Raw genomic sequence first — 21088 nt, 5'->3', positions numbered from 1 at the left:
TTGTTTTCTTCTGCCAGACAGTATGCTCCCTATCCTCAAAAGCAGTTTTGGCCCTATAAACAGCAATCCTCAAACAGGGCTCCACGAGACCGTCGATTTCAGAAACCCTCTCAGCCTGCTGGGCAGAAGCCCCAACAATCTTTTTGACAACCCTCCACTTCCCGCTGTCCCAGTGGGAGGTCGGTTGCAGTATTTTCTCCAGATCTGGCAGGATATTACCACAGACACCTGGGTCTTGCGCATCATTCAAAATGGATACCGCCTCTGTTTCCATTCTCCCCCTCCATGGTGCCCCCCTTCCCAGCAGCTGATTCAACCATCTCATCTGCTTCCTTTGCAACAAGAGTTATCTCGACTGCTGGACATTCAGGCCCTGGAGCCGGTTCCCGAACTCCAGTGGGGCCAGGGGTTTTATTCAAGATACTTCCTCATTCCGAAGAAAACAGGAGGTGTTCGTCCGATTTTGGACCTGCAGAACTTAAACAAATTCATATTGAAGGAGAAGTTCCGCATGCTCTCGGTATCCGCCATTGCTCCGCTTCTCCAAGTCAACACTTGGCTCACATCAATAGATCTGCAGGATGCGTATCTTCATATTTCCATCCATCCCTCTAACAGACAATATCTTCGCTTTATGTTTCTGAACCGTCACTACCAGTACATGGTTCTCCCTTTTGGCCTCTCGTCCGCACCAAGGGTCTTTTTGAAATGTGTTATCCCCATAGTAGCACATCTTCACAAACTGGGACTGTCCATCTTTCCCTATCTGGACGACTGGCTCATTTTGGCTATGACGCCCTGCCTCACTCGACAAGCATTGAGTCAAACCATTCAAGAACAGGAAGTCGCTGTAGTGAGGCGGCAGGCTCGGGGGCAGGCTTGCCTTATTGCTAATGCCAGCTGCCTGAAGATTAAATTATAGCATCCGGGCCAGGGGAGATGGTAGGTGGGAGAGCTGGCTCAACCTGGATCAACTACCCAAATTTAAAAAAAACCCAAACATCTGAGCACCCAGATAATCCTTGAAAAAGAGGACATGTTTGGGATTTCCTGGATGCCTGGTAACCCTACCTGGGGTCACTCTCTTCATAAAGCTATTCCTAAGATGGGATATGGGCAGACAATTCATCAGGGAATGAGAATCTGGGAGTAAATATTCTGCATTAGCAGAAGATTCTGCTGTTTGCAGGATTTAGAACTGAATCAGGATCATTCTCTGGCTACAGGGGAGAAGCTTTAGGGTTTCTCTCTTGCAGTTTTGGGGGAAAGGAGAGAAGGGCAGAAAGTGAGATCAGGACTGGAGAGTTTTAGCTCGAGCTTTTACAAGGATACAGACCGATGACATCATAAAGAGGAGGGCGGAGCTTCTCATTGAGGAACCGCCTACATTTCCTAGACTTCACCCTGCAGTTGCAGAGTCTCCTCCCCCTCCTGGAAGGGGCGGAGCTTGAACATTGCTGACTACACTTATTTCTATAGCGCTGCTAGGGATAGGCAGCACTGTACACAATCTGATTTCCCACAATCCGTCCCACAATCTGATTTCCACAACAGCAGAGAGAAGCTGAACACGGGAACTGACCACTTAGGAGGAGCCAGAGCTGGGAATGGCTGAAGAGCAGACAGGACTACACAACTTCCCGCCTTTCCCTTCCTCCCTCCCTCCTTAAACTCCTCCTCTCCCCGGCCCAGGAACATTCTGACCAATGAGGGCCAGAAGAAGCTAAAACACCTCCTTCTCCCCGCCCCAGGAACATTCAGACCAATGAGAGCCAGAAGAAGCTAAAACCCCGCCTTCTCCCCCGCTAGTGGGCGGAGCTTTATAACTATTCTTTCACCTCAGCAACTGTCTGACCAATCAGCACTGAAAGGGGCGGGACCAAGAAGAAAAGGCTGCCTCCCTTCAGTAAACCGAGAGCTCAGAGTGAGGCGCCTCCAGGCCTGAAGTTCACCAGAGCAGAGCTTCCCGCTTTCCTTGGCTCTTTCCCGCCTCCAGGAACATTCTGAGCAATGAGAGCCAGAAGAAGCTAAAACCCCTCCTTTTCCCCGCCCCAGGAACATTCTGACCAATGAGTGCCCAGAAAAAGCTAAAAATCCCTCCTTCTCCCCACTAGGGGCCGAACGTCTTAACTCCTTTTTCACCTCAGCAACTGTCTGACCAATCAGCAATGAAAGGGGCGGGACCAAGAAGAAAAGACCGCCTCCCCTCACTAAACCGAATGATCAGAGTGAAGCGCCGCAAGGCCTGAAGTTCACCAGAGTTGAGCTTCCCGCCTTCCTTGGCTCTTTCCCGCCTCCAGGAACATTTTGACCAATGAGGGCCAGAAGAAGCTAAAAGCCCTCCTTCTCCCCGCCCCTGGAACATTCAGACCAATGAGTGCCAAGAAGAAGCTAAAACCCCCTCCTTCCCCGCCCCAGGAACATTCTCACCAATGAATGCCCAGAAGAAGCTAAAACCCTTCCTTCTCCCTGCTAGTGGGCGAAACTTCTTAACTCCTTTTCCACCCCAGCAACTGTCTGACCAATCAGCACTGAAAGGGGCGGGACCAAGAAGAAAAGGCTGCCTCCCTCTGTAGACCGAGTGCTCAGAGTGAAGCTCCGCCTCCCTTTTGTGATGTCATCCGCCTGTTCCCAACAGGAAACGAGTCTTTTCTACTTCCTTTAATTCGCGGATGGAGCAGAAACTTCCGGCTTCGGCCCTTTTGTCTCTTCTTCCAACTGTGCAAGAATCAAACCCTGAGCCCGAGAAAGAGCCCCAGATGCATTTCTGATCCTGGGAAATGGCTGCAGGAGCTTCTGCCCAGGTAGGTCTTGTTGCAAACACTGCTGCAGCTTCACTTTGGGACCCTCCTGAGGGGAAGGAGAGAGATTTGGGCTGGGACTGGTGTCTCTTGCACAGATAGAACTGTTCTGGGACTGTGGCTTATGTCTTTGGAAATCATGCACACTAGTACATTTTCCTCCTCCCCAATGAGCACCAGCCCTTCCTGGAAGAGTTGCAGAAAATGCTGAGTGTGTTTCTGGTTTGTGTTTCAGATGCAGGTGACATTTGAGGAGATCGCTGTCTCTTTCTCCCAGGAGGAGTGGGAGTATTTAGATGAAGAGCAGAAGGAGCTCTACAGGGAGGTGATGAAGGAGAATTATGAGATCCTGATCTCTCTGGGTAAGGAAAAACTTAACATATTTATTAGCAGTAGTGGGGGGGGGGGGGATTAAAAAGTAGGCACAAGCTTCAGGCCTGAGGAGGTCGGGGGGACCAAGCCAACCTACTCCAAATGAAAAAGACAACTGTATAAAGCCTGAAGGAAATGTTTAGTAACCAGCGATCAATGGGTAAATCTGGCAACAGTAAGAACAATTCTACCACAAGTAAACTACAGCAAGCAACACACAGGGACAAACCTACCCAAAGAGACAGCATCCACTGACGACAATGGTGGGTGCCACAAGCTGCCTGTAACATACTCAAAACCAGGAAAAAAGACTTTTTAATTTAATCATGAGTGTTGAGCAGATTGGATGGACCACACAGGTCTTTATCTGCCATCATTTATTATGTTAAACATGGAAAATAAATTCTTACTGTACTGTGTAAAGATAATCTCTGAAATGCTGATTAGATGCTGGAAAGTTTTCTCTCGAGAGTGATGTAGAAAAGTGATTTTGGCTTCCTGCCCTTTCTCCGAGCTCACATCAGTCTGACCATGCTCAGTGTGTTTATTTCACCTTGTTCTAGATGTGAACAAGGAAACTTGTATAAGGTATAAAGAAGTTAAAATGAGGTGATAATACATTGCACTATTTACAGTAGGGATTAGATTATAATGATGAATAAAGAGGGTTTATGTTACTTTTATGAGATATAAAAAAATAAGAAAATGCACTTTTCTTGCCCTAACAACAGGTTCTTTGGCCTTCATCCCTAAAATTATATCCCACATTGAACTAGGGGAAGAGCCCTATATCAGGGGTGAACCAGGATCAGAGGAAAGAGAACATGGAAAAAGCAACTGCTTAGGTGAGTGCAGTAATAAAGGCAGGGGGTGGTCAGCAAAATCAAGGCGAAGGGTCACTAGAGTGGGCAGACTTGATGGGCTTTGGCTCTTTTCTGCCGTCATTTTTCTATGTTTCTATGGACTGGGGTAAAATTACCTTCTCTAGACACCTTTTGTAGGGTAAGCCTCCAGTACATGGGCTTTTCGGGCCATTGGGGGTTCTAGCCTTTTATTGGTGAGGATCAGTCATTTGGCCTGAATGCAAAGGCTTAACCTATGGACCACGCAGTGTTAGCTCTGGAGAGTTGGAGGGAAGGAAAGATCCAGATTCCTGTGTTTCTGCAACTTCACATGTCAGAAACTGTGTTGTGAGGGAGTTAGAAGGAAGGCGTGTTTTGTAGTTCGAGATCTTGGGCTGTATGCAGAAGCCTGGATAGCTACTGGACCTCTGCATGTTGTCTAGCTGCCCGCAATAAATGCGAACACCTCAATCTGTCACTTTAACTTGTCACATAGAGCTTATTCTGTAAGTTAAGCTTGTAACTGCACCCGCCCATGTCCCTCCCCAGTGAACACCTCCTTTGCACTTATGTGCTACTGTGCACGTACGTTATAGACTACCACTGAACTCTCCTAACACTTAATAATAATAATAATAATAATAACAGTTTATATACCTCAGGACCGTGAAGTTCTATGCGGTTTACAATGATTTAAAAAATATGCTACAAATTGAGTAGAACTTACATAGTTGGAGATTAGTGACTAACAGCTTATGAGATCAGTTGTTGTGGGAGAGATTGTGCAGATCAGCTACCTAGGTACTTCAAGAACAGATATGTTTTTAGGTGTTTCCTAAATTCCCCATAGTTATTTGCATGCATAAGTAATTTTTCCAGGTCTTTGTCCCATAATGCTGCTTGATAAGTGAAAAGATGTTGATGGTGTCTTTTAAATTTACATCCTCTAACCGGTGGGGAGACAAACTTCAGGTGTGAGCTTCTCTTATGTCTATTGGTTGAGAAGGAGAAGAGTTCAGTTATATATTTAGGGGCTAAACCGTATAGTACCTTAAAGCAAAAACATCCCAGCTTAACTTTGCACGTGCTTCCATCGGCTACCAGTGCAGGAGTCGGTAGGAAGGGGTTATGTGATCGGAGTTCTTCAACCCAAAAATCAATCTGACCGCCGCATTCTGCACCAGTTGTAGTCTCTGCATGTTCTTCTGGGAGATTGCCAGATGGGCGATATTACAGTAATCAAGATGGTTTAGTATAAGGGATTGTACCAGAATCCTGAATGATGAAGCGTCAAAGTATGCTCTAATGGACCGAAGCTTCCAGAGAGTAATAAAACCCCTTTCTAACCAATGAGTCCACTTGGTCTTTCATGGTTAGGCCTTGGTCCAGTATTACCCCCAGAACCTTCATTGTAGGTTGAATAGGGTAACTGAGTTTGTTGATGCATAGTGATGTTTTAGTGACAAGTGGGTGTGGTGAGGCTACAAAGAATTTTGTTTTTTTCTGAATTAAGCTTCAGTCTAAATTCAGTCAGGCATGTAAGCCCACACCCACCCACATTACGGCTAGTGCTCTGTACATTTAAGTTTGCAAATGGTGCTTAAATGTCGGTGCCCTGGGAAGGGGTTAGAGGAGCCCCATGTCTATAGTGTGGTGGGTCCTGAAGGTTAAGCACAGGAATTTCATGGCCGTCTGTAAGGATATTTATTTATTCATATAAAACTTTTTCTTACTTGCTATCATCCAACAATTCTGAGCGAGATACAAAATAAAACATGCATAATTAAAATAGACAAACTAAGACACATTAAGTTTACAGCGAGTCTTTCAAACACTTAATTTCAACAGACAATAGCACCCTGTAGAGTTATCATGGAATTACGAAAACGAGACAGTCTCGCATGTTTCAGAGAGGGTACCTTTAAACAATTTTTATGTGAATTTAGGTTTTTTGAGTTGTTTGGAAAGTATGTTTCTTGTCTATACAACAAATCTGTTTTTATGTCATTTTTAATATTATACTTGTTTCATTTATTAATACATGTTATTTTTTATTGTACATCGCCTAGCAAATTTATAGGCGATTCATCAAGACTTAATAAACTTGAAACTTGAAACTTGAAACTTAAAGCGCAAAGCTCGAGACTGCTAATATAAATGAAAAAGTGCACTCAGCATTATTGGATTCCTTTTATATTGTATGAAAACCAAAACCAAAATGAATACAAAAGTCATTCTTAGTCATGAGAAACTTAAGACAAGTTCGGAAATTCTTCGAAAAAACTCAGTTCCAGCTCATAGTTCAGTCTTTAATACTAGGCCTAATTGACTACTGTAATATCCTCTACCTCCCATGCCCTACAACCATAACAAAACAACTACAAACTATCCAAAACACAGCACTAAGACTCATCTACTCATTAAAGAAATATGATCACATTACAGAAGCATATCTCCAATCGCACTGGCTTCCGATCCCAGCAAGAATACAATTTAAATTCTACTGCCTACTATTTAAGACTTTATATGGAGACAGTCCAAACTACCTGCCTCATCCACAACACCGCAACCAGACATAGGAAAACTCACACCCCATTCTCATACCCCCCAATTAAGGAGGTCAAACGGAAAAAACTATATGATGGCCTCCTGGCCACTCAAGCAGCCAAACTAGACAACCAAATCGCCAATCTACTGACGGCATCCCTCGACTACAAGAGACTTTTAGAAAAGAAATAAAGACCATACTCTTCAAGAAAACTCTGAAAAAAGAAATAATACTGCAAGTCTCAAACTCCACCTCTCACTAAAGCCAACCACCCCAAACAAATAACCTTACCCATTTCTTACTCTCTTTGAAAATGACCAATTTTTTTTTTGTAATTTCTTGTTGTAATACATCTTGGATAATTCTTTTGTAATCCGCCTTGAACTGCAAGGTAATGGCGGAATAGAAATTCCTAATGTAATGTAATGTAAGACTGGAATACAAAGTTCTTGAGATATGTTTATTATGAGATAAGGTTCAAAGGTCAAATCGAATACATCCCCTGTGAAAGCAGTTGGTGGAGACAAACCCAACACAGTCTATGTTTCGACTCTGGCGAGCCTTCCTCAGGGGGTCTAAGTTAATGATCACATAATTAAAATATCCCCATGGATTTACAGTGGTACCTCGTTTTACGAGTGCACTGGTTTGCAAGTGTTTTGCAAGACGAGCAAAACACTCAGCAAACTTTTGTCTCATAAACCGAGCACTGCCCCAATAAACGATCACTCAGCAATAGTGGCCCAGGGGTGAATACTTGCCTGCGGGTGCTGCAGCGATTCCAAAGTGGTGCCTTCCTTGTCTCAGGGTCCCTGTGCGGCTGCCCTCCCGCTTTGGCCGATGCCTCTGCCGTCCGTCAGCACCTCCCGGCTCCCATCTAAGCTAGCCGCCATCCTGAATGAGTATGCGCGCGGCTTCACCTCTCCTCTCCTAAGTCAGCCGCTGCCCCAACAACACGCTCACCACGTACAAGCACGCAGGAAATTAACATAAGAATTGCCGCTGCTGGTCAGACCAGTGGTCCATCGTGCCCAGCAGTCCGCTCACATGGCGGCCCTTGGTCTAAGACCAGTGCCCTAACTGAGACCAGCCCTACCTGCATACGTTGTGGTTCAGCAAGAACTTGTCTAACTTTGTTTTGAATCCCTGGAGTATGTTTTCCTCTATGACAGACTCCAGAAGAGCGTTCCAGTTTTCCACCACTCTCTGGGTGAAGAAGAACTTCCTTATGTTCGTACGGAATCTATCCCCTTTCAATTCTAGAGAGTGCCCTTTCATTCTCCCTACCTTGGAGAGGGTGAACAACCTGTCCTTATCTACTAAGTCTGTTTCCTTTAGTACCTTGAATGTTTTGATCATGTCCCCTCTCAATCTCCTCTGTTTGAGGGAGAAGAGGTCCAGCCAGTATCTCTAATCTTTTGCTGTATGGCAACTCCTCCAGCCCCTTAACCATCTTAGTCGCTCTTCGTTGACCCTTTCGAGTAGTACCGTGTCCTTCATGTACAGCGACCAGTTCTGTACACAGTACTCCAGGTGAGGGCGCACCATGGCCCAGTACAGCGGCATGATAACCTCCGATCTGTTCGTGATCCCCTTCTTTATCATTCCTAGCATTCTGTTCGACCTTTTTGCTGCCGCTGCACATTACGTGGACAGCTTCATCAACTTGTCGATCAGAACTCCCAAGTCTCTTTCTGGTAGGTCTCTCCAAGTACCGCTCCAGACATCCTGTATTCGTGCATGAGATTTTTGTTACCTACATGCATCACTTTACACTTATCCACGTTGAACCTCATCTGCCATGTTGATGCCCATTCCTCGAGCCTGATATGTCATGTTGCAGATCTTTGCAATCTCCCTGTGTCTTCACTACTCTGAATAACTTCGTATCGTCCGCAAATTTAATCACCTCACTCGTCGTACTTATGTCCAGATCGTTTATAAAGATGTTGAAGAACACGGGTCCAAGCACTGAGGCCTGCGGCACCCTCTGGTGAAGCTCTTCCAGTCCGAGTATTGTTTATTTACCCCCACTCTCTGTTTCCTATGCTTCAGCCAATTTTTAATCCACATGAGTATTTTACCATGGCTCGCAATTTTCCAAAGTAGTCATTCATGCGGAACCTTGCCAAACGCCTTCTGATAATCCAGATATACAATGTCGACCGGGTCGCCCTTGTCTATCTGCCTGTTACTTCCTCGAAGAAGTGCAGCAAGTTTGTCAAACAAGATCTGCCTTTGCTGAAACTGTGCTGGCTGGTCCTCATCAGAGCAAAAAGAAAAACCCTCTTGAATTGTATAGCCAATATAAACGTAACCAAGATACTGCTAAAGGATTAGCTAAACCTCCTTAGACTTGAGAAGGAAAGTCTGGCAAAATAATTGTTCCTTGGAAGGACACTGGGGTTAGAATAGAGGACATCAGTATGAGCCCGTCATAAATCGGGTAAACCTCTGACTCAGGTAAATCTCAAAGGTGACTAGCACCAGACATGCGTCTGAATGAGAATTGCCTCATACATCATGTAGTCCATAATCATTCCCCGTGAATAAAATAATTGAGCTTCCAAAAGAAAAATCCTGAGTGTTAAGTCTGTAATTTTTCTTTTGGAAGCTGAATTATTTTGTTCACGGGGGATAATTATGGACTACATGATGTATGAGGCAATTCTCATTCAGACGCATGTCTGGTGCTAGTCACCTTTGAGATTTAGCCTGAGCCAGAGGTTTACACGATTTATGACTGGCTCATACTGATGTCCTCTATTCTAACCCCAGTGTCCTTCCAAGGAACAATTATTTTGCCAGACTTTCCTTCTCAGGTCTAAAGAGGTTTAGCCAATCCTTTAGCAGTATCTTGGTCCTCATCAGACCATGTCCGTCAAGGTGATAAATGATGCGGTCCTTTATCAGTGCCTCTACCATCTTTCCCGGTACCGAGGTCAGACTCGCCGGTCTGTAGTTTCCTGGGTCTCCCCTTGAACCTTTTTTGAAGATCAATGTAACATTCGCCACCTTTCAGTCCTCCAGAATCTTTCCCGATTTGATCGACAGATTGGCTATTAGTTGAGGCAGTTCAGCTATAATCCCTTTCAGTTCCTTGATGACCCTCGGATGGATACCATCCAGTCCCGGGGATTTATCGCTCTTAAGCCTATCAATCTGCCTGAATACCTCTTCTAGACTGACCGTTAACCCTGTACGTTTCCCATTTTCGCATAGCCTGATGGGTTCCGGTATGCTGTGTATATTCTCTTCAGTAAATACAGACGCAAAAAATGTGTTCAGTCTGTCGGCAATTGCTTTGTCCTCCTATAACGCTCCCTTTATTCTTTGATCATCCAACGGTCCCACCGCTTCCTTCGCGGGTCATTTCCCCTTAATATATCTAAAGAACGGCTTGATGTTTTTCACTTCCTTGGCTATTTTTTGCTTGGCTATTTATAGTCTCTTTTGGTCCCTTTTACTGCCTTATGGCACCTGCATTGATTTTGTTTGTGCTTATTCTAGTTTTTGCCAGTTTTTGACCTTTCCTTAAACAAAGTTTTGGTTTTTTTTTTTTGCTCTGATCACTTCCTTTTCCTTTACAGTGAGCCACGCCGGTTCTTTGTTCTTTTTCTTCTTTGATCTCTTGTTGATACATGGTATATATAGATTTTGCTACTCAGTGACTGTATCCTTAAAAAGGGACCAAGCTTGCTCTAGCGTTTTTACAGTGTTCATCCTCTTCTTAATCTTCTTCCCCACTATGCGTCTCATCCCTTTGTATTTCCCTTTTCGTAAGTTCATTGCCGTGGCCGTCGTTCTGGACTGATGTTTCACCCCTGCATCCAGGTCGAAGTGGATCATATTGTGATCACTGTTTCCCAGCGTCCCTACTACTTCTATACCTTGCGTCGGTCCTCGCAGTCCATTTAGAATTAAGTCCAGAATTGAGTTTCCTTGACAGGTTGTTCCAGGAAACAATCGCCTACAGCATCCAGGAAATCGGTCTCTCTAGCGCAACCGGAGGTGCCTAGGTTCCAGTCTATCTCCGGATAGTTGAAGTCGCCCATGATAACTGCGTTGCCTCCCTTGCAGTTGCGTTTAATCTCAGTCGTCATTTCTCCTTCAATTTCTTCGGACTGCCCTGGGAGTTGGTAGTAGATGCTGATACTCGTTTTCGGTCCATTTGTTCCTGGAATTTTGACCCATAGAGACTCTAACTTATCCGTCTGTTGTGGCATGTTCTCTCCAGTATATTCAATTCCCTCTTTGACGTATATAGCAATGCCTCCTCCTTTTTGAGTCACTCTGTCTCTGCGGTATAGTTTGTATCCCAGTAGCACTGTGTCCCAAACATTTTCATCAGTCCACCATGTGTCCCTGATGCCCATGATCCTTTTGTGCCACAGCTTCTAATTCACCCATCTTATTTCTAAGACTCCTTGAGTTTGCAGTCTGTTCCCTTCTTGCTTATCCTTCCCTCTTGTGTCCCTTTCAGTCTGTTTTGCCTGCGATCCGGTGAGTCTTCCCCTCTGTCTTCCTGTACAGTATCCTCCTGGTATACCGGTTCCCGAACAATTGACTCTCTCTCTCGGTCGGCTTTCCCCTTCTTCCTAGCTTAAAAGCTTCTCAACTTCTCTCTTGATGTTGCTTGCAAGTAGCCTCATTCTGTCTCTGCTGAGGTGGATTTTGTCCTTCCTGAATAGCTTGCTCTTCCCCCAAAATGTCGTCCAGTTGTGCACAAAGTGGAATCCTTCTTCCTCAGACCAGCCTGATTTAAAACAGATACAGGCAAATTTGAATAGGACTCTAGCCTCCATTGGTAACCAGTGTAATTATGAACAGACAAAGCAGGTTGTTTGACAACAATCATATGTGTTCGTACTTCATTCACGGGCTGTTCTTGTGAGTCAGAGTGGAGATAAACATGACCCAACAATGACCATGTTTCAATAGGACTCTGGATCAGGGTCATTACTTCATGGTTGTAGAAGAAATTCCCCAGTAAGCCCAGATTATAATATATTGTCACTCTTCAGAACTCTTCCCTCTAGTTTTGTATAGTCTGCCAATAATTAAATACCACTTTGAGAGTCACGTGATGCTGAGCTAGAGAGTAGATGTGTGTGCCTCGAGCTCCTGAACCTCCCTCTATGGGCACTTTACCTGCTTGAATTCAAGGAAAACTAATGCCTTAGTGGAAAACTTGAGTCGTCTTCTGCAGCCTCACGAATGGACTCTCCATTAAAAACCCCTTCATCACATTTTCTCTCAGTGGGGAACGCCTCAGATAGACCTCTTTGCAGCTCCCCACAACTACAAACTGCCTCAGTTACAAGCTTAACTTACAGAATAAACTCTATGTGACAAGTTAAAGTGACAGATTGAGGTGTTCGCATTTATTGCAGGCAGCTAGACAACATACAGAGGCCCAGTAGCTCCCGGATTTACACTCCTCTTCGCCTCGAGGCATATGCTTTTCTTCTGAACTGGACGAATCTCTTTCTATATGCGTTTCCTCCATTTCCTCTCATTCAAAAGACTCTGGTGAAGCTGAGGACTGACCATGCCACCATGATTCTGGTTGCTCCTCGGTGGCCCAGACAACCTTGGTACTCCCTTCTACTTCAACTCAGCAGCAGGGAGCCATACCTTCTACCAGTTTTTCCTTCTCTGCTTACACAGCATTAGGGTTCTCTGCTACATCCCAACCTGCAGTCTCTACACCTGACAGCTTGGTTCCTCTCAACATAGCTCCTCTCCAGTTTTCTCAATCTGTGAGGGATGTTTTGGAAGCTTCATGGAAGCCTACTACTAGACAATGCTATCACCAAAAATGGACTAGATTCTCTTCCTGGTGTTTTTCTCATCATAAGGAGCCTCAACATTCCTCCTTTTCTTCAGTTTTGGATTATCTTTTGCACTTCTCATTCTGGCCTCAAGTCTACATTGATACGAGTCCATCTCAGTACAATTGCTGCTTTCCATCAGCCTATTGATGGGAAACCCCTCTCTGTTCATCCAGTGGTTTCCCGATTCATGAAAGGACTTTTCAATGTCAACCCTCCTCTCAAACCGCCTCCTGTGGTTTGGGACCTCAATGTTGTTCTTGCTCAACTGATGAAGCCTCCATTTGAACCAATTGACAAGGCTCATATCAAGTATCTCACTTGGAAAGTGGTGTTTCTCATAGCCCTCACTTCCACTCGAAGAGTCAGTGAGCTACAAGCATTGGTTGCGGATCCACCTTTTACACTGTTCCATCATGACAAGGTGGTTCTTCATACTCATCCCAAATTCCTCCCTAAAGTGGTCTCGGAATTTCATCTCAACCAATCCATTATTCTTCCAGTGTTTTTTCCAAAGCCTCATTCTCATTCTGGAGAAGTTGCTCTTCATACTCTAGACTGTAAAAGTGCTTTGGTTTTTTATTTGGAACGCACCAAACCACACAGAATTCTCCTCAACTTTTTGTCTCCTTTGATCCGAACAAGTTGGGACATCCTATCTCTAAGCGTACCATCTCCAACTGGATGGCGGCTTGTATCTCATTCTGCTATGCCCAGGCTGGATTACCTCTACATAGTAAATTAACAGCCCAAAAGGTCAGAGCAAGGGCAGCTTCTGTAGCTTTCCTCAGATCTACACCTATTGAGGAAATTTGTAGAGTTGCTACTTGGTCCTCGGTTCATACCTTCACTTCTCACTATTGTCTGGATACTTTCTCCAGATGGGATGGACAGTTTGGCTAAACAGTATTACAAAATTTATTCTCCTAAGTTGCCAATACTCCCACCATCACATTTTGGTTAGCTTGGAGGTCACCCACTTATGAGAATACCTGCCTGCTTGTCCTGGGATAAAGCACAGTTACTTACCATAACAGTTGTTATCCAGGGACAGCAGGCAGCTATTCTCACATCCCACCCACCTCCCCTGGTTGGCTTCTCTGCTAGCTATCTGAACTGAGGAGACGCGCCCTGCGCTGAGCGGGAGGGCACTCGCACTTGCGCGGTGAGGGCGACTCGAAACTTCAAGTTTCTTTAAGCAAGTCTGCTTGTGAGGCGTCCACATCGAGGCTCCGTTGGATGACGTCACCCATTTGTGAGAATAGCTGTCTGCTGTCCCTGGATAACAACTGTTACGGTAAGTAACTGCTTTCTGGGCTCCTTTGGGAGGACGGGCTAAATGAATGAATGAATAAATAAATATATGCCTGCTCTATCGGCTTTTGACTAAATTTTTATGGGGCGGGAAAATACCTCGAATGGCCTTTCTGTATTTGTTAGGGTCTTGGTCAGGTGGGGGTATGGGTGTCCCTGATCTCCAGAGGTATAATCAAGCTTGTTTACTTCGTTATCTTGGTGTCTGGATTCTGGAGCAGGATGAATATACCTGTTTTGAGTATGAGCGAGCCTTTTATCATCCTTTGCATTTTAATTCATTGCTTCATTGTCCGTGTTCTTCTCTCCCCTTACTTTTACGCTCTAGTTTGCTCCTGGATTCTCTTCGTGATATTTGGAAGGTCCTGGGAGGGCAGCCGGAGGTGTCTGATAAATTACCTATCCAGGGCAATCTTTTGTTTTCCCTGGGCTTAACTTCTTCACCATTTCAGCGTTGGACGCAGTTGGGATTGACTCTGTTGGAACATGTACTTCGATCTGATGGTGTCCTTATGCCTTGGTGGGATTTTCAACTCCGAGATGGGATTCGGGCCACGGACTTCTTTGTATATCTGCAACTAGATCATTGTCGGGAAAGGTCTTACAGTGGGAACCTGGATTAAACTCCGAACTTTCTTTGCCCAATTCAAAGATGCTGGTCTTTCTGTTTCCTCTAGTGCACAGCTTTAACTATGAATAAAAGGGAGCTTCAACTATCAACCAATAATTCCAACCGATAGTATAACTTTCCATCAGTTAACTTGCATCCCTTCACTTTCTAACTTATTTAGAACCTCAGCGCCACCACTCAGAGCTCAATTGGATTTCATTGCTCTAAGCTTTATGTGCCAGCTCCTCATCGGTTCCTTAATTTTTAATATCCGTTTTTAATTTTTAATATATTAGCTTTTGTATAATTTATTTTACTTATTTAACTTATAAGCATGTACTTAAGCATGTACTTAACTTGCAACTTGTGGTCTCTGGCTAGGGGAAACATCACGCCGACATGTTTTCGCTGCTAGAGCTTTATCAAGGCTTTGCCCCTAAAACAGAACAAAAGCTATCAGCATTACCCTGAAAAAAGACAGACATGGCTGTAATTATTTTAAGCTATGCTGTCAAACATCTCTCACTCACCTATAAATTCAGCCGTCAACCTGTGACCACTTTGTCCTCAGATATGGCGGCGGCGTTCTTACTCAAATGTTAAATAGAGCGGAGCCTGCCTTTAACGCGACTACGTCATCACGTTAGTGCCGCGTCAGCAGGTTCTCCGATCGTAACCACATTTATTTCATTAATATCAATAACAAAGAAGAGCCCAATTTTTTGGCTACCTCCTCACTCAGACAACATGTTACATTAGGGAGCCCCATTCTAACTCTGCATTTAAACCTTGTGGGGTCACTGTATTTAAGGTATAGATCCATCGCTGTTCTTTGTAATTCAAAAATTCTTCAATATTGCCTCCCTCCCAATATTGTCTTTCTGTTTCGGCACTCCACAAGGCTCTCTGCTCTCTGGTGATGCTGAGGTCTTGGGAGGCCTTGTGTAATCGTTGGGCTCCGGAATGGGGCTGTTGCCGACTGATCTTAATATAGGTTGTCTTATTAATCAGATCCCGTCCCTCTCTATATCTTGGATCTCTGGGAGTGTCAATTCCGGGTCTTACATCATGCGTATTTTACGCGGGTTCAATTATATCATTCTGGTTTGGCGGACTCGGATTAGTATGAAAAATGTAAAACTGCCTCCAAGACCTTTTTCATGCTTTTTGGAGTTGCCTCGTGGTTAAGTCCTTTTGTAGGCGAGTGATTTGTTATTTAGAAAGTTTATTAGGCCAGTTACCCCAGTGGAATTCTTATTGGATAAATTTGAAGCTTTTCGGCTCCCACCTGGGGTGGGCAGGTTGTTTTTGCGCAAGTCCAGGTTGATGGCTAAGAAGGTTATTTTGGGAGAATGGGTCTTTGATCGCTCTTCCTCTTATTGGGCTTGGCATAACTGGCTACATGCTCTGATGTAGCTTGAGAAGGAACGGGTGTATGCTTCTTTACAACAATGTAAAATTTTTGTGCAGGTTTGGGGACCTTGTATATATTCCTTGTCTCCCCGTATTTGCAGTTTAATACTTAATACTTTAAAGGTTTGATCAGCCTGGAGCTGTGGGGGGTTGGCGACCCCGAGTTTCTTTCCTGCTGCTGTGGCTCTTCTGGCCATTCCTCATGTCCTTCTAGTCCCTCCCCCCCTTTTTATTTTTTATATTTGATTTGTTTGTTGTCTAGTAGCTCTCTGACATGGGTGGAGGGTGGGAGGGGGAAGTCCCGTATTGTTTCTCCCAGAACCCATCAGAGTCCAGGGCCCTGACTTCTTGTCCTGCGTTGATCCTCTTGGGGCTTCTCCTATTGGGTAGGTTTGTGCTGTTGGATTTCTTTGCTTTACCTCTTGAATTATTCCAGTGGGGGGGAGGGGTATTTGGAATTGCTGATGTATAATTATTGAATTATTGCTCTGTCTCGTATTCTTTTCCCTGTTATTTATTTTCTTGGTTCAATAACACTGGTTTTCTATTCAATTCTAGGGCGGGGTAGAGGGAGGTGGTGGGATTAATGGTTTTCACTTGTAACAGTTGATTGAATTTGTGACATGCCCGCATTGTATTTGATGGCTGTTGCTTTTGATGACTTTAATAAAACAGATTGCACACATAAATGCCACTTTGGCATGTAACATTCATGCTAAAACAGAAGTTACGTGCCACAACGGAGGTGATTTGGCAGGACTGCTCAGAAATGCACTTCAGTGCTATTCCATAAGATAATGCCTAAGAGTTATTGCGTGCAAGTGGGTGGTGTGCAAATAGGTGATGCACGAGTGGGCTATAGGTGATTCTTATACCTACATGCAAAATCTATAGAGCAATCAGATATTTGGTGCCCTAGAGAGAATTGACTCCCTTAACTCTCCACACTGCCATTGCCAAGGAACCCTCACAAATTAGCACTGTCTAGAGAAAAATGTTTGAAAAAATGCTTTGCAAGTAGAAAACTGACCAATTCTCAAGCCACAAATGTAAAATCTTTCTGGAACATCTATCTTTCCTCATTATACACAGGTTAAACGACTATCTTAGAAATCACTGCTGTTTTCTAACTCATGAGAAATATCTTCTGTTTATATCTAGCAGATCATCAGAACCGACATGACTGGAAGAGAATTGAGAATCAAGGACAAGGTCCTGTGGAAATGGAGGAAATCCAAACACAGTCAGAAAACGTCTGTGAGAATATTTCCCAGATGCCTGAAATTATTAACACAAATAATTGTAAGCAGGAATCAAAGGAACAGACAGACCCTGCAGAAGACTCAACAGATAGAGGCCCTTCCTGTGAGAGAAATGACAGGGAGCTCAGTAACAGACCTGAGAACCAGAGACCCTCCCAAATTAATAATAGTGGCAAGAGGAAAAGAAAAACAGACCAGAAAGAACTCCAGATGCACAAAAGGGGTCATAAAAATAAGAAACCATTTCCATCTACTGAGCATAATAAAAGCTTCACTCGACTTTCAACTCTAAAAATCCAGCAACAGACCCCCAAAGCAGTCACACCATTTACATGTACCGAGTGTAATAAAAACTTCACTCGGCTTTCAGCTCTAAAAAGTCACAAAATGATCCACACAGGACAAAAGCCATTTACATGTACTGAGTGTAATAAAAGCTTTACTCTGCTTTCAAATCTAAAAAGTCACAAAATGATCCACACAGGACAAAAGCCATTTACATGTACTGAGTGTAATAAAAGCTTCACTCGGCTTTCAACTCTAAAAAGTCACAAAATGATCCACACAGGACAAAAGCCATTTACATGTACTGAGTGTAATAAAAGCTTTACTCTGCTTTCAAATCTAAAAAGTCACAAAATGATCCACACAGGACAAAGGCCATTTACATGTACTGAGTGTAATAAAAGCTTTACTCTGCTTTCAAATCTAAAAAGTCATGAAATGATCCACACAGGACAAAAGCCATTTACATGTACTGAGTGTAATAAAAGCTTCACTTGGCTTTCAACTCTAAAAAGACATGAAATGGTCCACACAGGATACAAGCCATTTACATGTTCTGAGTGTAATAAAAGCTTCACTCAGCTTTCAATTCTAAAAAGACACAAAATGATCCACACAGGACAAAAGCCATTTACATGTACTGAGTGTAATAAAAGTTTTACTAATCTTTCAAATTTAAACAGTCACAAAATGATCCACATAGGACACAAACCATGTACATGTACTGAGTGTAATAAAAGTTTTACTAATCTTTCAAATCTAAAAAGTCACAAAAAGATCCACACGGGACACAAACCATTTACATGTAGTGAGTGTAATAAAAGCTTCACTCAGCTTTCAGCTCTAAAAAGACACAAAGTGATTCACACAGTAAAGTAAGCCTAGGGGCAGTATCGTTAGCAGTGTATCTGTGTGCTCAGAGAGGAGATCAGCACAAACAGTATATTTACAATATTTTTCAAAGTGTTGTACAATTAAAATCAGAAATAAAATAATGGGTAAAGACAATGCTAGGGCAGACAGTACAAGGACAACATACAAAGGTGGGAAAGGGAATTGAACAAAAGGGAAGTATAGAAGAAAAGTTCAATTTTATTAAAAGTAAAAAACAAAGGGAAACGAGGGGAAAGGATGGGGAAAATTTTAAAATTTATAAGAAATTAAAAAAAGATTTAAAATTGTATGAGATATATCAAAATTGAGTACGATAAATTAATCTTATGCATCTTTAAAAAGGAAGCATTTTAAGCTGCTCTTAAATTTAGCCAAGTTTTGTTCTACTCTTAACTGTGAAAGTAGTGAGTTCCAATTTGTGGGTGCTGTTACGGAGAAGATGTATGGTCGACGAGTACCAATTATTTTTAGAGATGGAACGTTAAGGGTAAATTGTGATGAGGATCTTAAAATTCTAGGAGAGTCATGTAGAATAAGTTGTCTGTCAATAAATGCTGGTTCATTTGTCTGCCGGGTCTTTAAGGTGAGGAGAGCGATTTTATAAATGATACGATGATGAATGGGGAGCCAGTGGACATTTTTCAACAAAGGAGTAACGTGATCAGATTTTTTTGAGTTAGTAATAACTTTTATTGCTGTGTTTTGTATTAGTTGAGGGTAAACGACATCCACAAGCCAGCAGAAAATTTTTGGTTTCATCTGAAAATGCATTGATATCTTTATTTGAAACCAAATCAAGGATGAATGCGCATTTCAGCTTGGATTTGATGACGAAGTTCTTTGTTTTATATTATGTATACCCTGCAGTCTTGGTTCCAGGGACTTTCTAAGCATCAGAGTTAGCTATAAAGGCCTTGAAAGTGACACAGTGTTGATATTATGGCCAGTCAATCATGGTAGCATTCCTCATCTGCCTTTTGTCTTTCATCCCTGAGAACATGATTCATCTGACCGTCAGCGTCACAAAGGAGACAGTCCCTGGTCAAATGAACTTACAATCTAAAACAGTGGTTCCCAACCCTGTCCTGGGGGACCACCAACCAGTCAAGTTTTCAGGATAGTCCTAAAGAATATGCATGGGGGCAGATTTTCATGCCTTTCATTTCCATTGTATGCAAATCTCTCTTATGCATATTCATTAGGGCTATCCCAAAAAAACAACTGGCTGGTGGTCCTCTAGGACAGGGTTGAGAACCACTGATCTAAACAAGACAGACAATCAGGATGCCAGGTAGTGTTTACAGTTAGAAGGGGTGGAATTTAATTTTCAAAAGTGTGACTATGATAAAATGAGGAAAATGGTTAAAAAGAAGCTGAAAGGATCAATTGCAAAGATTAATCCTGTAAATCAGGCGTGGATGTTATTTAAAAATACCATCGTGGAAGCCCAGACCAGATGAATTCCACATGTTAGCAAAGATGGAAAGAAGAGTTAAAGAGAGCCTGCATGGTTAAAAGATGAAGTTAAAGAGTCTATTAGAGCCAAAAAATATCCTTTAAAGAATGAAGACAATTAGAAGAGACACAAGCACTGGTAAGTTAGCTGCAAAGCATTGATAAACACAGTTAAGAAAGAATATGAAGAGAAACTTGCAAAAGAGGCAAAAACACATAACAATTTTTTAGATACATCAGAAGCAGAAAACCTGTGAAGGAATCCGTGGGACCATTGGATGATCAAGGAGCAAAAGGGACAGTCAGGGAGGATATGGCCATAGCGGAGAGACTGAATGAATTATTTGTTTCGGTCTTTACAGATGGAGATGTAAGAGATGTACCTGAACTGGAAAGGGTTTTCAAGGGTGATGATGCGGAGGAACTGAAAAAAATCTCTGTGAATCTAGAAGATGTACTAAGCCAAATTGACAAGCTAAAAACTGATAAATTACCTGAACCGGATGGTATACATCCCAGGATACAAAAGAACTCAAACATGAATTTGCTGACCTGCTGTTAGTGATCAGTAGCCTGTCGCTAAAATCGTCTGTAGTACCTGAAGATTGGAGGGTGGCCAATGTTACGCTGATTTTTATAAAGGGTTCCAAGGGAGGGCAGGGAATTTACACACCGGTAATTTACATAGTGTCGGGCAAAATGGTGGAAACAGTTATGAACACGTAAACAAACATGATTTAATGAAACAGTCAGCATGGGTTCAGCCGAGGGAAATCTTGCCTCACCAATTTCAACTTCTTTGAAGGTCTGAATAAAACATGTGGATAAAGGTAAGCTTGTTGATGTATTGTATCTAGATTTTCAGAAAGCTTTGAACAAAGTTCCCCATGAGAGGCTCCTGAGAAAATTAAAAGTCATTAGATAGGTGGCAAAGTTCAGCTATGGATTAAAAATTGGCTATTGGATAGAAAGCAGGGTAAGGTTAAATAGTCATTTTTCTCAATGAAGGAGAGTAAACAGTGGAGTTCTGCATGGATCTGTACTGGGACTGGTGCTATTTAACTTATTTATAAACGATCAGCAATTTGGAACGACGAATGAGTTTATTAAATTTGAAGATGACACTAAACTGTACAAAGTTGTTAAAATGCATGCAGATTATGAAAAATTGCAGGCAGATCTTAGGAGATTGGAAGATTGGGCATCCAGCAGTCAGGAAACCAAACAGGGTGTTGAGAATTATTAAAAAAGAGATGGTTAACAAGACAAAGAATCTGATAATGCCACAGTATCGCTCCTGGAGTATTGTGTTCAATTCTGGTCTCATCTCAAGAAAGATATAACAGCACTAGAAAAGGTTCAAAGAAGAGCAACCAAGATGATAAAGGGGATGGAACTCCTCTTTTATGAGAAAAGGCAAAAAAGATTATGGCTCTTCAGCTTGGAAAAGCGACGGCT

At 43.0% G+C, this 21088-nt stretch overlaps 1 protein-coding gene across 1 annotated transcript in view; it reads left to right on the top strand.

The window, feature by feature from the left end:
* Window positions 1-19033, top strand: part of LOC117355019 — a 287124-nt gene extending 268091 nt beyond the window's left edge. Inside the window, exons 9-13 of the mRNA XM_033932966.1 lie at window positions 18-520; window positions 2775-2804; window positions 3037-3163; window positions 3905-4018; window positions 16896-19033. Coding sequence (XP_033788857.1) covers window positions 18-520; window positions 2775-2804; window positions 3037-3163; window positions 3905-4018; window positions 16896-18160 — 2039 coding nt within the window. The 3' untranslated portion in view covers window positions 18161-19033. The remainder of the gene's footprint in view (window positions 1-17; window positions 521-2774; window positions 2805-3036; window positions 3164-3904; window positions 4019-16895) is intronic.
* The last annotated feature ends 2055 nt before the right edge of the window (window positions 19034-21088 follow it).

Source organism: Geotrypetes seraphini, chromosome 2 (assembly GCF_902459505.1).
Source record: "Geotrypetes seraphini chromosome 2, aGeoSer1.1, whole genome shotgun sequence".
Classification (NCBI taxonomy): Eukaryota; Metazoa; Chordata; class Amphibia; order Gymnophiona; family Dermophiidae; genus Geotrypetes; species Geotrypetes seraphini.
This window is presented reverse-complemented; position numbering and strand designations above follow the sequence as displayed.